We start from the raw sequence: 17,383 nt of genomic DNA, 5'->3' as shown, positions 1-17,383 counted from the left end.
CCGGCCGGGTGCCGCACTTGGCCCCGGAGCTGGGAGGTAGAGACGCGAGGAGGCGGCACCCGGCGGGTCTCCCGAACTCTGGGAGCGTCTCCAAGGAAAGACAAACGCCTTTATCCGCCCCACAGCCTCCTCCAACCAGGGAGGTACCCGCACACCCACACCGAGTCACTGCGGGCCCTGGTTCACCCGGGGGTCAAGCCTAAGTTCTTCCCTCGGGACAAACAGGGTTCCAAAGTCTCCGCGCGCGTGGGAGACTCCTGCGCCCACGGGTGAACGGCAGATTCCAGCAGTCAGACTCATGGGGAGACATCCTCTCCGGTCACCCCGGGACCACCCACAGGGAGTGAGGGTTATCCAAAGCTGCGAGGCGCTCCCCTTCACTTCTAAACCTCCAGCTCACCTGCAGAATCTTGTCCAGGCCCTCCTGGCCCAGGCATGGGAACTCCTTGAGCAGATGCAGTTTCTGTGTATAGTAGCTTTTCTTGGCCTCTTTCCAATGCGGCTCCTCCAGCACCTCGAAGATCGCCGCCCCGATGGCCAGGTAGAAGATGATGGCCGAGGTGAGCAGAGGGCCCCGGTCCACCATGGCTCCCGAGAGGCCACCTCCTGGAGAATGAGAATGCCTCAGCTAACCCCAGCGGCTCCCGGTCTCACCCGCCCTCCAGCCTCTGGAAACAGCTGTTTGAATTTGGAGCTCCGCATGCGCAGTGCCCCGTTCAACCCGGCGCCGCTCCACCGACACAGTTGGCCCTGCAAGTTGGCCCACTGAGCGCAGGGAACTGTGCGGGACCTCCTCACGCGGGCCAGAGGTGGGCGGACACCAAGGGGGCCGAGGGGGCACCCTGGACCGCGGGAGCTAAAGCAGCTAGGTGAACCCAAGGCCGAACTCCCGAAGACACGTGCGCTGCTTCTCCGCGCGCCACAGCAGTGTGCGCCGCGCCCGCCTCCGCGCGCCTCTTTAACCCGGGCCTGTTGCGCTCTGCCCGTGGAGGAGGGGCCCGCTGAGGGCCCGCCCCCGTGCAGGCCCCGCCCCGTGCAGGCCCCGCGGCTGGTCCCAGAGTTACCGCTAGGTGCGCGCTGGAAGCAGTTGCGGACCACGTTCGCTCCCCAGGGCCGCCGACAGGGTAGGCTACGCGCCCGCATGCCCGGAGGCGTTGTGGTCTCTTGGACTCACGTTTCTTACTAGTGATGGTGTATTAACTAAAATGAATGTGTACCTAATGACTGGGGTCAGGAAGTTATTGCTATTGTTATTTTCATTATAAGCCAGTTTTCATTTATTGATGTTTCTGCCAAGAAAGCTTGATTCTCGGTCTTTCTGTCTCACACACCTTCCTGTAAGACTGGGGAAAGGACATTAGAAAGGGACCGGAGAAAGTCAGAGGATATTAGGAACTAAACCAGTCACAAAGGTGTGACTCCTTCCTCTCACCCCAGTCTCACCTGCTCTGGTGAACATCTGAGAAAGAGCAGTCAGAGGCAGCACACTGTTCATATCCCTCCCCACAGACGCACTGCAATTCTACAGGAAACACTTGATGTCTTTCATACTCCCAAGCATATTTAAAATTGCAAACACCCTGCCCCAGACACATAAACACACACACTCACATACACACACACTCCTTATCCCCCTTGTTGGTCTTATTTTCCTCCTGGCAATAAATTCCCTCTAATATGAAACACTAAAATGATGACAGCTCGGGGGTGGAGTCTGGATTGTTTGATGACATATCCCCAGTGCTTGTTATATAGCAAACACTCAAATATTTGTGCAGTGGAGTGAATAAATTTATGAATTTGTCAAAGACATATTTGTCAAAAGCACACACCCAATGGAAGTCCTAGCCAGAGCACTTAGGCAAGAAAAAGAGATAAAAGACATCCAAGCTGGAAAAAAAAGAAGTAAAATTGTCACTATTTGCAGATGGCATGATATTATTTATATATAAAAAACCCTAAAGATTCCATCAAAAAACTGCTAGAACTAATTAACAAATTTAGTAAGGTTTCAGGATACAAAATCAATATACAAAATATGTTGTGTTCCCATGCACTAATAATGAACTATCAGAAAGGGAAATAAAGAAAACAATTCTATTTATTGCATCAAAAAGAATAAAATACCTAGGAATAAACTTAACCAATAGTGTGAAAGACATGTACACTGAAAACTGTAAGACATTGATGAAAGAAACTGAAGAAGACACAATTAAATGGAAAGATATCCTGTGCTTATGGATTGGAACAATTAATATTATTAAAATTTCCATAGTACTGAAAGCAATCTCCAGATTCAATGCAATCCTTACTGAAATTCCAATGGCATTTTCCACAGAAATAGAACAATCCTAAAATTTGTATGTAACCACAAAAGACCCAGAATAGGCAAAGCAATCTTAAGAAAGAAGAATAAAGCTGGAAGCAACACACTTCCTGATTTCAAACTATATTACAAAGCTATAGGAATCAAAACAGTAAAGTATTGGCATTACAAGCAACTTATGAATCAATGGAACAGAAAAGAGAGCCCAGAAATAAACCCACAAAATTAACATGGTCAATTAATTTACAATAAAGGAGTCAAGAATATACAATGGGGAAAGGATAGTCTCTTCAATAAATGGTGTTGGGGAAACTGGACAGCCACATGCAAAAGAATGAAACTAGACTACTATCTTATACCATACACAAAGATTAACTCAAAATGGATTAAAGATTTGAATATAAGACCTGAAACCATCAAACTCTTAGAAGAAAACATAGGTGGTAAGCTCCTTGACATCAGGTCATAATTTTTTGGATCTGACTCCAAAAGCCGAGGCAGCAAAAGCAAAAATAAACTGGTGGGACTACATCAAACTAAAATGTTTCTGCACAGCAAAGGAGATCATCAACAATGAAAAGGCAACCTTTTGAATCAAGAAAATGTTTGCAAATCATGTATCTGATTTGCAGGTATTTTATATATCCAAAATATATAAAGAACTCATACAATTCAATATCAATAAGAACAAACAATTCAATTAAAAAGTGGACAGAGCATCTGAATAGACATTGTTCCAAAGAAGACATACAGATGGCCAACAGGTACATGAAAAGATGCTTAACATCACTAATCATTAGAGAAATGCAAATCAAAACCACAGTGAGATATCACCTCACACCCGTCAGAGTGGCTATCATCAAAAAGACAACAAATAACAAGTGTTGGCCAGTATGTGGATAAAAGGGAACCCTGTGCACTGTTGATAGGAATGTAAATTGATGCAGCCACTGTGGAAGACAGTATGGCTGCTCCTCAAAAAGTTAAAAATAGAACTACCATATGATCTAGCAATTCAATTTCTGAGTATTTATCCAAAGAAAATGAAAACAATAACTCGAAAACGTACATGCATCCCCACGTTCATTGTGGCTTACAATAGCCAAGACATGGAAACAGCCAAAGTGTCCACTGATGAATGAATGGATAAAAAAATTGTGGTATATATATACAATGGAATACTAAAATTGAATACATAAAAGAGGAAGAAATACAAAAAAAAGAAATCTTGCCATTTGCGACAATATGGATGGACTTTGAGGGCATTATGCTAAGTGAAATAAGTCAGACAGAGAAGACAAATACCATATGATCTCACTGATATGTAAAATTAAAAAAAAACAAACCTAATAAATTCATAAATACAGACAACAGATTGGGGGTTGCCAGGGATGGCGGTTGAGGGTTGGGTGTAGGGGGTTAGAAAGTACAAACTTTCAACTATAAAATAAATAAGTTCTGGGGATGTAGTGTACAGACAGCATGGTGACTATAATTAAATAATACTGTACTGCATATTTGAAAGTTGCTAAGAGAGGAAATCTTAAAAGTCTTCATCACAAGAAGAAAAAAATTTTTGTAACTGTGTATGACACATGTCAACTGGACTTATTATGGTGATCATTTTGCAACACATACAAATATCAAATCATTATGTTGTACACCTGAAATGAATATGTTACATGTCAATTATACCTGAATTTAAAAAATTAACCAAATTTATCTTTTAAAAACACAAACAATAAAACAAAACAAAAAACACTCACCTGGGATATTTCTCACTCACCTTGCTACCAAGGGTTCATAAACCTGAGGCCACAATACATCCTTTCCATGCATCTTAAGCAGGGCCTGTCATTACATCCACTTTGCAGTGAGGAAACTGAAGCTTGGGTGGGTTAGTTTGTTCAAAGTCTCTCAACCAGCAACAGCCAGAAGTTGGGGAGGGGGCACACTCCCTCCAGCACTCGTATCAAAGGCTGGCCCTGACCCTGGTGCCTCTGTGTGGGCAGGTAGAGCAGCGGGCTGTGCACTGACCCCTGGCAAAGGCCTGTTCTTTTTTTTTCCCATTGCGGGATGGGGAGTCTTCCTTGGGAGCTGGGGGATGGTATCTGTGGTATCTCCAAATCAGGCTGGAGCCCAGGGACTAGGGATGCAGGTTTGAAGGAATGATCTGGGTTTGTAGATGTTTCTGTCTCTCCTTTATGGCACCACGTGTGTCCCCTGGAGCCTGGGGCAGGAAGCTGGGAAGCCCCAGGTTTCCTAATTCTGCATCCCTGAAGACTTCAGGGCCCTCTTCCTTAACCCCTGCCCACCTCCTACAACTCTGCACTGTGACTCTCCAGCCCTCAGCCTGTAGGGAGACCAGGCTTCTGTCCCAGACCCCCCTCTCTGGATGAAGTCAGGGACTGTGGTGTGAACAGTTCATCCAGCATGGGGTGGGGGCAGTTTGAGAGGCCACAGGCTCTCTTTGTTTGCAAAGTTCTCTCCCATTCCTCTCCTACCTCCAGTCTGCGTTCTCTTCCTAAGAAAATAAAGGGCCTCTTCCTATTTCAGTCTCACTGTCTCACAGAAACACTGCAGGAGACTTTGGGATGAATTGGGTTTTATTTGAAGTTTTTATAACTTCAGCTTTATCTTTCCACATTGCCTACTTCTCCATTCCCTGACCCCTTCCTCTTTTTGCCCCCTCAATGTCACGTTCATTCTCCTCACCCTCTCCTTCTGTGGCCCCATTCCTTCCCTTCCCACATTTTCCCAACCCCCTTAACCCAGCTCTCCGTTCTCCCTGCTCCTGCCTCTCTTGCTTTCCTTTGGCTCCTTCTGCGTTGAATGTTCTCCTCCCCTCCTCCGCCCTTTCCCTCACTCCCTGGCCCTATCCACACTTTTGGATCAACAGTTTCCGATGGAGATCAGGAGATGTGCCCATTCTCTGCACAGCAGCCAGTGGGGGCTTTGGGAAATATAAACTGTACCGAAACAAATGAACGTCTGGACAATTTGAGCCTCAGGGACAGAAGAGGAAAAAGGTGTATTGGGGGAGGGGGTGTATTCTCTTAAACGGCTAATAAATACATTCCAATGGCTTTATTATTATGCTTATGGATGGTAATCACTCCGGAGCGCCATCTTTTGAAAGGCAATCAGCTTTAAGAATGACTGAGTTTCACCTTGGTAGCAACACATCACTAGACTCAGCTGGTTCCCAGGTGAGAAACTGGCACAGCGGATGAGTTACTTTCTCCAAGGCCATGCTCCCAAGCTCTGGCCGCAAAAGGATCCTTATTACCCACTTTCGTCATTTCTTCCTGGGTTCAATTAGGTGAAGGGTTTATCCTCTTGGTGAATGAATGGCTTGATGATCCTTTCATAATGTTGAGACATTTACTGTTTTACTTCTGTTTAAGATTATTTCTGTTGTATTCTGTTCAGGAATTTCAAAGGGAATAATCCCCCTCTGAAATTCATGGCTGATCTAAGGAGGCATATAAAAAGCCATTAAAAGAGTAAAGTGGTTCAACATCACCTGAAAACCTTGTTTCCTTAAAAAAATAATTAAAAAAATGAAAAAGAAAGCTTTATAACTCTTAACTCAAAAGGTCAAAAGATTATATTTTCATTTTTGTTCTTTTCATATTGCTTGGAAGAGAGACAGTTTTAAGTGCCTTATAAAATAGCTTGCATTACGAAAGATTATCAGTTAATTTATAAACTTGCTTTGTTTCTAATGGATCATTTGGAAACCTGGGGAAAGTATCTGTTAAATTTTCATGTCTACAAATCCTCTGCTAATTCAATTAGAAAGGTTTCTGAGCAGTAAATTCAAGGTACGTGATAAGGTTACCTTCATGTTTTATACCAGGAAAAATAAAATAAAATCACTGTGCAAAATGAAATCTCAGAGCCATATAGTTGCAGTAAAAAAAAAAAGTAATGAAAATGGTATACACATATAATGGAATATTATTCAGCCTTAAAAGAGAAGGAAAGCCTGTCATATGCTACAACATGGATGAACCTTGAGGACATAACACTAAATGAAATAATCTAGTTACAAAAAAGACAAATACTGCATGCTTCCACTTACATGAGGTATCTAAAGTGGTCAAACTCTTGGAAAAAGAAAGTGGAATAGTAATTGCCAAGGCTGGGGTGAGGGGAATAAAGAATTATTCACTGGGCTTCAATTTTGTGAGATAAAAAAGTTCTAGGGGACTTCCCTGGTGGCGCAGTGGTTGAGAATCCGCCTGCCAATGCAGGGGACACGAGTTCAATCCTTGGTCCGGGAAGATCCCACATGCCATGGAGCAACTAAGCCCGTGCGCCACAACTACTGAGCCTGAGCTCTAGAGCCCGAGAGCTACAACTACTGAGCCCACAAGCTATAACTACTTAAGCCCACACGCCTAGAGCCTGTGCTCCACAACAAGAGAACCCACCGCAATGAGAAGACCGCGCACTGCAACGAAGAGTAGCCCCAGCTCGCCACAACTAGAGAAAGCCTGTGAGCAGCAACGAAGACCCAATGCAGCCAAAAAAAAAGAAAAAAAAGCCCTAGGAATCTGGTGCCCAACAAGATACACATAGCACATAGTTAACTCTACTGCGCTGTCCACCTCAACGTGGTTAAGATGGTAAATGTTATGTATAAGGTTTAAGGGAAAAACACAATAAAAACAAGTAGTGAAAGTTGAACTTGTAAATCCAATGTTAGATATTTGAAGGGACAAAAATTAGCCAGGTATTGAGGAGAGAGACATGGCTAAGTGACAATAATGAAGTCAGATAAGGGTTTCCCTGGCAGGATTTCCGTTACTCTTAATACCAAAGCCACATGTCCTTCTCTCTGAGAGCCAATTAAGCTGTGGAGAAACGTGTCCTTATGAGTTAAGGGTAGAGCTTGAGCACTGATTCTGAATTATTTGTTTTTGAAGATTTCAGATAGGTCTCTATTGCCATTTCAATGTCTTTACCTTTAAAAGTGGAACATGATAATATTAGAATTTCATTGCTCTGTGGCAACATCTAAAATCTCTACTGTCCCCAAAACAACTTAGTAACAAGAGAGGCTCCCACTCTGACCAGTTCAGAGGTCACCCGAAGCTATTCCTTAGACAGGGTCATTTTTAGAGTAACATAGCAGGGCGTCAGTTATGGGACCTACCCCCAAACCTTCCTCTCCAACTATCATTGACCCTTGAAATTCTACCATTTGAGAGTCATTCCTTTGTGTTAAACATTGTCCTACCCACTAAGATCTCTTTTCAAACTCAGGGAAGGAGTAGGGCATTGAGACCCTATCACTTTACTTCTGTGGATCTTAACCTTTTTGTTTGTTTGTTTTGGTCACACCTTTGAGTATTTATGCGACATTTTCTCAGAAAAATGCACTCATGCACAAACCGAAAATTTCTTACAAGTTCTGATGGCTCACAGGAACACACCACCCTTACCGCCCACCAAAGTTGTTCCTGGCTGGGTGACTCTGTAAGCACCTTGGGCAGGGAGGTTCGGGGTGATTGAGTGGAGCTAGTTGAGAAGGAGAATAGAAGAGGAAAAGGTGAGTGGAGAGGGTGGGGGGCCCAGGGAGTTAATTTGTATTTTCAAATTTGCCTGTAGCAATAACAATTAGGTAGCTTTTAAGTGTTCACTATGTGCTAGAAATTTAATAAACACTAAATGAGATAATGCAGGTAAATAAAGCATTTAGTCATTATTCTTTCCTCATTTCATGGTTGCAGTGACACCATGGGGGATTATTAGCCCATTTTACACATGCGGAAGCTGAGGTTCAGGGAGGTGAAGTAACTTGCTCAAGGTAACTTGCTCAGGGTGACCTGAGCCCAGAGAGTGTGGCTCTCCTCGTTGACCTGGGCACGTGTCGTCACCACCGCCTTTCCCGTGGCCTCCTCCAACTCTCCTGCAGCCTCCTGGTTTCCTTCTGTGCTGAGAATCCTTGCCCTGCTGGCTCAGGTCTTCCCCTACGCATTGTTGGGGTGACTGGGTGTGCCTGTCAGCCCTGTGGGGATATCTCTGTTGCCCTTCTATCCATCAGTGAGCAACTTCCTCTGTAGCCTGTTGTGCCTCTTTTGGAGATGGTGGCCTGTCCCCGCTGTTCTCTTCCAGCCTGCTCCCTTTGCTGGTCACCCTTAACACAGATAGGGGTTTTAGAGATAAGAAGTATGGATGGTCAGTGGAAGAATTGCTCTTTGTGTGTAGGATGACGGTACCATACTGATCCTGCCGGTGTCTTTGGGTGACTGTTTACAACGCCTCATATTCATACGTTTGGGTATTGACTCATTCATTCCTTCAATTTTTTTTTTTTTTTTTTAAAGCAACTGCTATATGCCAGACTCTGTGCCCAGCACCGGGCACTGTCCTTGTCCCAAAGGTCCTTTGAATGACCAGGAGACAAAACAGCAGTAAAAGTCTATCCAGGGTTGGGGGCAGGGAGCACAAAGGTGGCAGACTGTATCTGGTAGAGTCAAGTGACTTCAAAGAGAGGCTGACCTTGACAGTCATTTTGGAAGCTAGGTAAGCTTCACCAGATGCACTGGGTGAGGGCGGCAGTGTGAAATAAATCACGAAGGCAGAAGGCAAGGACGTGAGTTGGACTCCGTGAACTTGAACGCAGAAATATTTTCCATCTTTACTCGCACTCACCTCTAGCTGAAACTCAGCATCCACTTCAATAACAAGTCGCAGTAGCATTAACAGCCTCTGAGACTCGGTCACCCACAGATATCGTGGTTCTTTGGCTATCACAAGAAAATGGTGGCAGATACCTCAAAATATTGTTACAAAAACAAAGTATGTCAGTTATTAGACCCACTGCTGTAACTTGTAATACAACACGTTAATTAAAACCACATATATTACTATACACAGATGTCTTTTTTTTTTTTTTTTGCGGTACACGGGCCTCTCACTGTTGTGGCCTCTCCCGTTGAGGAGCACAGGCTCCGGACACACAGGCTTAGCGGCTATGGCTCACGGGCCCAGCCGCTCCGCGGCATGTGGGATCTTCCCGGACCGGGGCACGAACCCGTGTCCCTTGCATCAGCAGGCAGACTCTCAACCACTGCGCCCCCAGGGAAGCCCCTACACAGATGTCATTTTTAAGAACTATTTTGACAATCGTGTTTTGATATAATTGGTTGCCTTTGGAACACAGCACATTTTATTTCAGGCATTTAAAAACATTTTACTAGGATGAAGTCCACAGGCCTCACCAGACAGCTAGAGGAGTGTGTGAAACAAAAAGCAGTTGAAGCACTCTGCCTGGAAGGGCTTCAGCCAGGCAAGTGTCCTGATCACTGCAGCATTTTCAAGAGCTCACCCAGGCATCTGTGCCCTTTAGGAGGCGATGGCACCAGTGCAGGCGTGAGACTTTGGGCCCCAGAAGGAAGGTAGGAACAGGGGCAGTGGGAGGCAGGGATGCTTCAGGAGATGCTAAGAAGTTCTGGGGTCTCATCACTGTTTTCGGAGCTCCCCTACTTTACGCTGCTGTAGGCAAGACCTGCAGCACCCCGGAGTTTGGCACCCAGGATACTCTGCCTCTCATCCCCCACTGCCTGAGTCCTTGGCTTGCATGGGAGCCTCTCCCCTAGCCTGTCTCCCCAACGTCTCTCACCCCCTGGCCGCTCTAAGTAACCCCAGAAGGCTTCGCTCAAAATCACTGTGTCATGCCCACGACAGCCCCATCCGGCCCCAACGTGGCTGCCCCCGAGAGAGACATAAAGATCCCAGAGACAACCGGCCACTTGTCCACCAGATGGGAGAGGGGCCTGAGGATTGGTGGAGAAGGGGGCGGGGCAGGGAGGAGGATAAGGAGGATGCCAAGGGGAAGGAGGAATCAGGATTCCTGGAATTTCTGCCTTCTGAGCCGGTGCCAAGAGCGAGCCGGGCAATAAGCAGAACTCGGGCGCACACCGGACTTCAGCCTTGGAGTCCTGAGATGTGTTTCTGGGCGATGGCTCACCAGGCGCTGGAGCCCAAACCTTATTACAGGACCTGCAACACGTAAGCCACTATTCATTTAATATTGTAAGAGACCGGAATCCCTGTCCTGGTCATAAAACACCCCGGTCCTCACACCAGCCACCGAAATCTTCCTATTCTTGTGTCAGCGACCCAAGCTGGCTTGGTCTGGAAAAGCCATTGATTGGGACCTTACTTAAGGTGAGCATATTGGGGTGAACAACCTAGCCCCTCTCCTCTTACCACCTTACTGTCAGGACAAGGAGGGGACTAGTCTAAGTGATGCCATGATATGAGTCACGGGCACTGTGTGCTTCTCATGTGCCAGGCTCTGAACTCAGCACTTAAACACGTCACTGCATTTAACCTTACAAGGACCCTCTAGGGTGAACCTGACAATTTTTCCCATTTTACCTGCGAGGAAACTGCTGCTCAGGGAGGGGAAGTAACTTGCCCAGTCCAGTAAGTGGGGAAGCCAGGATTGAGACCCAGGGGCGTCTGATGGCAAAGGCCTCTGAGTACTTAAACAGGGTGGGACCCAAGTGAGCTTAGCTCCTCCAGCATCCAGTCCCATGTACCTCCAAAACCAGGCTTTTCCCTGCTGGGCCACAGCAGTGCTGGTTCTGCTGCCTACTTTAAAACTGAAAACCTACAGATATGGCTTTAAAAAAGCTCTTATCTGTTAGAGTTTCATATTGAAGCATCTACAGATGAAATGATATGCTGACTAGTATTTGCTTTAAAATACTTTACCGTAGGGTCAGCAAATTTTTTCTGTCAAAGGCCAGATAGCAAATATTTTAAGCATGTGGCCCACGTGATTTCTGTCACAACTGCTCACCCTTGCTGGTGTGATGCAAAAGCAGGTGTAGACAATACAGAAACGAATGGGCATGGCTGTGTTCCAATAAAACTTTTTTACGAAAAGAGGAGGCAAGTTGGATTTGGCCCATCGTTTTGGCCAATCCCAGCTCTAGTGCAAGAAAAGGAGAGGAACAGATAAGTGAAAAAGATTAACAAAATGTTGAAAATTGTTGAAGTTGGTTAAGGGGTACCTGGTGGTTCATTACACTATTTTCTCTATTTTTGAATATTTTGAATATTTCCATAATAAAAAATTCAAGTACCCTGGGGAAAAAAGAAAAAAAGAAAAAAACAAAAAACCTGAAAACCTTAGGCACAAGGAAAGCCCATCTGAAATTGTCTTCATTTGTCAGGAGCAGATTCCTATACAGGAAAGCTTCCCTACCAAGGGTTAGGACTATTGGTGCTCAGAGGTAGTGGAGAGAAAAAGGCCCAGGGACCATAGCTGCCCCTTCCTTCACCAGGAAGTCCTTCCCTGATGGACAGGGAGACACTGGGACCACCCCAGCCTTCATCTTATTCTCCCCTCTTCATCTGGTGCCACAGGGCCATGACCCCCTGATGGACTCATGTCCTAGGCAATGACTGTCAGTGGCCGTCAACCTCCCCGGAAGAGAGACAAAGCAGTGCCCCCGTGGGAAGTAGCCAACACCACCCTGAAATAGACTTGCGCCAAACTGAGCTTGAATCTGATCAAGTCTCTAGATACTACTACCATTCCTAGGAAATACAGGGGACAGAGGAACACGTTAAACTACACCACAGGGGTATAATTGACATAATCCAGGTCAAATGACTTGGTTTCTTTAACAAATAAGTCACAAGAAAAAAAAAAGAAAGAAAGAAAGAAAGAAAAAAGATGGGAGGGAGGAAGATTGAGCAGAGACCTATGGATTGCAAGGGACTTTGAAGAGAGCAATCAATTACGTGTATAGACTACATTTGGTTCTTGACTGAAACAGTATAATAAACAGAAACAAAACAGCTTAACTATTTGTAACATTTAAGAGACAATTGTAGTACAAACTATTCTGTATAAAATAAGCGGCAAGGGTGTATTGTGCAACGCAGGGAATATAGCCAAAATTTTATAATAAGTGTAAATGGAGCATAACCTTCAAAATTGTGAATCACTCTACTGTACACCTGTAACTTATATAATATTGTACATCAAGTACCATTTAAAAAATGTTTTTAAAAAGAGACAATTGAAAATGTGAACACCAAATGGACATTTGATGTTTTTAAGGAGTTTTTGTTAATTTTTTGCCTGACCATTGGCTATCTGCTGCCTCTATTTTTTTTTATTATGGTAGAATATACATAACATAAAGTTTACCACTTCAACCATTTTTAAGCATACAATTCAGTGGTATTACATACACAGTGTCATGCCACCATCACTGTATTCATTCCCAGATATTCATATTTTTAAGGTGTAATATGGCATTGTGTCTAAAAGACATTTCCTTTTTAGAGATTAAATAAAATGTTCAAAGGATCTTGTCACCTCTCTGCTTTCCTATCGCTAGAGGATAATGTCCTACATTCCTAATGTGGCCTCTGGATCCAGCCCCTACCTGCCCTTCTAGTCACATCTGCCACCACCTTCTCAGGCCACTCTCTCTGCTTCAGCCACATGGTCTTCATGCCAGGACCACATGGTGACTTTCAAGGGCACTTTTGCCTTTGTGAGGTTCCTTCTTTCATAAATTATATTTTACAAATGTATTAATATAAAGACCAATGCATGAATATTATATTTAAAACATTTTCTTCAGCCCAAAGTCCATTTTTTTCTCCTGGTTTTAAAAGAAATTAAAATATTTGCATGGGCTCCTTTTAGTGTTGTGGGCCCCTGACACTGTACTGGCGACAGCTAACGGAGAAATCAGCCTGGTCACGAATTCAGTCTCCACCTCCCCAAACACCCTCTCCTCCACCTCCATCCTGGTGAGCCCCGCTCTTCCTTGGAGAAGCCTTCTCTAACTTTCCCAAGTCCCCACGATGAGCTCGTGACCCCCTCATGTGCACTCATGCTTCCCTACACCCTGGCTTCATGAGAAGCATCACAGTTGAGAATCATGTATTAATGTGTGTGATTCTTTGCTGTCTCCCCCGCTAGGTTGTCCATCTCTGTAATCCCAGCACCCAGGCCAGTGCCTGGTGCTTAATAATAAATATTTGCTGAAGAAATAGATACATTTGAGGTGGGAAGGGACATCAGTGGTATTCTAAAACATTCAAATAGGAAAAAGAAAAATGTCAGGAAAGAAATACACCAAAAGGTTAACAATGTTTATTTTTGTGGGGGAGAGGGTTGGGGGGAGGTAGTAGGAGTTAGAAAGAGTGGTGGGTTTAAGAGTGAGTTTTACAAAGTTGCTAAGAGACTAGATCTTAAATGTCCTCACCACAAAAAAGTAATGATAATTGTGTGATGTGATGGAGGTGTTAGCTAATGCTATGGCGGTAATCATATTGCAATATATAAATGTATCAAATCAACAGGTTGTATACCTTACACTTGCTCAGCGTTATATGACAATTATTTCTCAATAAAAAAAGAGAGTGATTTTTATCTTCTTGGTTATACTTAAGTGCATTTTCAAGTTCTTTCTCAATGACCACCTGTTGCTTGTGTCTTAAAAATATTAAAACCAAACAGCAGAGAAGCATTCTTTCCAGACAAGTACTAAAAGAAAAACTCTACTGCCTACAAACTCCTTGAAGCATGGCTGTGTCTATCTTGTTCTCCGTGGTGTCCCTCGTGATGGGCACATTATACGTGCTCAGTCATTACTGTTGACTGACCAAATGCTGATCCTTGGGGTCTGGATTAGAGATGGGAGCTGGTGACAGCAGGAAGGAGGCTGCTGTTTTGCCCCAATAAGGATGAGATGGGGGTGCTGCGCGATCAGCAGAAGGTGGAGAGTACGGGATCTTTCAGAGGTACGATTAGCAGGATACAGAGAGAAAGAATTCATTTTGCGTAGACAACTGGGTGGATTGTGAAGTAGGGATTAAGGTGGAGAGAGTACAGTGGAGGGGGAGAGATAATGAGCTCACCTTGGGCTTTTTACATGTAAGATGCTCTTGGCACACCTGGATGAAAAAGCCAGGAGGGCAGTGAGGATGAAGGACTAGGAGTTCAGGAAACTGAAGAGCCATATTCGGGGGCCACAGCACCCAGATGGCGTTTGTTGGCAGCTGTCTTCTCCCAAGTGGATCAAACTGCCCTGCTCCTGTTCCCAGGCTGGAACACCAAGATGTTGCCAGCTGTGGCTTGCTTCAGAGCTCTTGGAGAGGAAGAGGAAGCTTTGCTGAGACAAGGATGCAAACCGATCCCATGGGGTGAGGCAGAAACTGGGGAGAACTGGTCTAGCCTCTGAACTCAGGACTAGAAGCAAAACAGCCATCAGTTACATGTAATGAGTCAGAGTCCGAGTTGAAGTTTAAGAAAACAAGCACACAGGAACATAGAGAGGTAGATATTCTATTCAGTAACAGTCACTGCCTTGGACCAACTGAATCATCCTTCAGCTCATGCCTAGACTGGAACCACTTCTCATTCCTAGTGTGTCCTTGCTCTGAAATGGGCATATGAGTCACTGGGAAAAGAGGATTCGATTAACAAAGATTCAACTTGACTACAGCTGTGGCCAAAAAGTGGGGTGTGCCTGCAGGGCAAGCCTTCCCCTTGGGCAGCCAGGTTGCCGTGCACCCTGTTCACGCCTGCTGCCTGTCACTGTGCCCCAGATCTCACCATCAGGGGGTGTACCATTGGGGGAAGGCATGGCAGCCTCCAAGGATCTTATTTCAAAATGTAAATGTCCCATCAGGGTAGCACATCCCAGTAGCTAAGAACTTGTTGCAAATTTGCTTTTCAGTTCTCTTTTCTCCTTGAGGGTTTGCTAGGATCAGCACCCTGAGAGTAGACAGGAGTTTTAATGAGGGAAGGAAAGGACAGAGGTAGTTGTGTAATTTGGTCGGATGCAGGAGAGGGGAGGGGGCTGGGAGGTGCAGCTTGAAAGCTGTGGGCATGGGGTGGGGGTGGGGTATAGCATGGGAGGGGTCTGCATGAAGTGTAGCTGTTCCAGACGCATGTGGGGACCAGTTGAGCTGATCCTACAAGTAGCTTACATCCTCCATGTGCTTTGTGAATTGTTCTGAGTGGTCCATGTATGTTCCGTGATTTTTTTCCCAACTGTATAGAAAACCTCTTCTTCCAGGGGCCTTTCCTTATATTTCAGTAACCTTTGTTTTTAAAATACATTTATTTATTTTATTGTATTTATTTCTGGCTGGGTTGGGTTTTCATTGCTGTGTGCGGGCTTTCTCTAGCTGCGGTGAGCAGGGGTTATTCTTCGTTGCGGTGCTCAGGCTTCTCATTGCGGTGGCTTCTCTTGTTGCGGAGCACGGGCTCTAGGTGCACAGGCTTCAGTAGTTGTGGCTCATGGGCTCAGTAGTTGTGGCTCGTGGGCTCTAGAGTGCAGGCTCAGTAGTTGTGGTGCATGGGCTTAGTTGCTCCACAGCATGTGGGAACTTCCCGGACCAGGAATCGAATCTGTGTCCCCAGCATTGGCAGGCAGATTCTTAACCACTGCACCACCAGGGGAGTCCCTACTTCAGTAAACTTTGAATCTCTTGGCATCACACTGGACACACAGTCTCTGCTTTATAAGACATGCCCATTGTTAGCTTGAGGAGAAAAGCCCAGCCAGAAACCAAGCATCCAGCAAGCATAGTGATAACTTCAACAAGTTTTGCACACAACAGCATCTGCAAATAACACAGAGCTCCACAAACAGCTACAGTCTCCACAAACAGCTCTAGGCTCTGCAAACAGCTGTATATTTTAAAACAATTAAAAATTTAAATACATTTACAGACCAGAGGCTCTGCAAATAGGGGTAGGCTCTGCAAACAGCTATGGAATATGTGAACAGCTATAGACTTTGCAAAAGAAGGCAAGCTCTGTGAACACCTGCAATCTGCAAGTGCCTACAGGCTCTGCAAACAGCTACAGGTTCTGCAAACAGTTGGACAATAGGCTAAAAGTATCAACTACAGACCCAAGGCTGAGAACGCTATTAGAGCTTTTGAAACTGGTCACCACTTACCCTTTCCACGAGGAATACATATTAAGATAAAGATAGGAAGGGATGGGAGAAGGGCAAGTAAATTTGATAAATAAAGGTTAGGGGCTCTGGGTGGGTTGAAAATGTGTCAAAAATAATTCAACAAACATTGATGGGGGCATTTTGATGTGCTGAGAATGGTGCGAGGGACACTGAGAAGTGTGGGGAACTATGTGTTCTCACTGATCATGGAAATTCAAACTGCCCCTGGGGCCTTTCTGATAGCCCTTGGGAATACCTGCACACAGCACAGATTGATTTCCTTCTGAGTCATGATTACTGTGTATCTGGCTAATGCCCCTGGTTATCAACTGGAGCAATAAGAACATATTACAATCCACTTGAATACTGCATCCAAAGGAGGTTGACACCCCTGCTGACGGCTGATGGCATCAGGGCTGGGACAGTCTTGTCTGTGGGGACACAGGTACTCTAAGGGCAAAGAGTAGACCAGGACTGGGGGCAGGACTCCATGCATGACACCACCCCAATACACGATCCCCACGTGCTCCTATGTGACCCTAAGGGTCAGAGAAGCATGGGAATGAGGCCGAAGCATTTGCTTGATTAAAGCAGGCTTGTGGCAGGAGATGATGGGCCTGGGACATAGACACACCAGCTGATGGCTTGGGAGAGAGATGGCAGTTGAGGTAAGAGGAAAGGAGCAGTCCTGGGGGCGAATGCACAGACACTTTCTGGCTGTATGGCCTCGGGAAGATGATTTAACCTCTGAGCTTCAGTTTCATATTCTATGGAAAGTGGGGATAGTAATAGGACCTACCTCATAGTGTTATGATAAGGGTTAGATGAGCTCAGATAAATAAAGTGCTCAGAACAGCGATGGCGTATGCTGAGCTCCATCTAGGACAGGTAGGTGACAAAGGTAATGACGGTGATGGTGATGGTGGTGAAGATGATGGTAGTGGTGGTGGTGATGCCACTGCTGATGGTGATGGAGATCGTAATAGTTTCCAAGAGCTGCTTTAACAAAGTACCACAACTGGGTGACTTAAACAACAGAAATTTATTGTCTCACTGTTCTTTTATTTTGGCTGTGTTGCATGGCTTGGAC

The 17,383-nt window shown here is 45.2% G+C and overlaps 1 protein-coding gene across 3 annotated transcripts in view; it reads right to left on the bottom strand.

The window, feature by feature from the left end:
• KCNK5 (potassium two pore domain channel subfamily K member 5) overlaps positions 1 to 946 on the bottom strand; it is a 36,559-nt gene extending 35,613 nt beyond the window's left edge. Inside the window, exon 1 of one of the 3 annotated variants that reach the window (XM_022581817.3) lies at positions 401 to 946. In XM_022581817.3, coding sequence (XP_022437525.1) covers positions 401 to 586 — 186 coding nt within the window. In that variant the 5' untranslated portion in view covers positions 587 to 946. The remainder of the gene's footprint in view (positions 1 to 400) is intronic. The other 2 variants (XM_089918793.1, XM_089918792.1) reach the window with 2 other exon arrangements.
• Positions 947 to 17,383: the final 16,437 nt, after the last annotated feature.

This window comes from Delphinapterus leucas, chromosome 10, assembly GCF_059928025.1.
Source record: "Delphinapterus leucas isolate spDelLeu-1000000601 "Yukka" chromosome 10, BTC_Dleu_Yukka2, whole genome shotgun sequence".
Taxonomy (NCBI): Eukaryota; Metazoa; Chordata; class Mammalia; order Artiodactyla; family Monodontidae; genus Delphinapterus; species Delphinapterus leucas.
The sequence above is the reverse complement of the archived record's forward strand: the minus strand, read 5'-3'. Positions and strand labels throughout refer to the sequence as shown.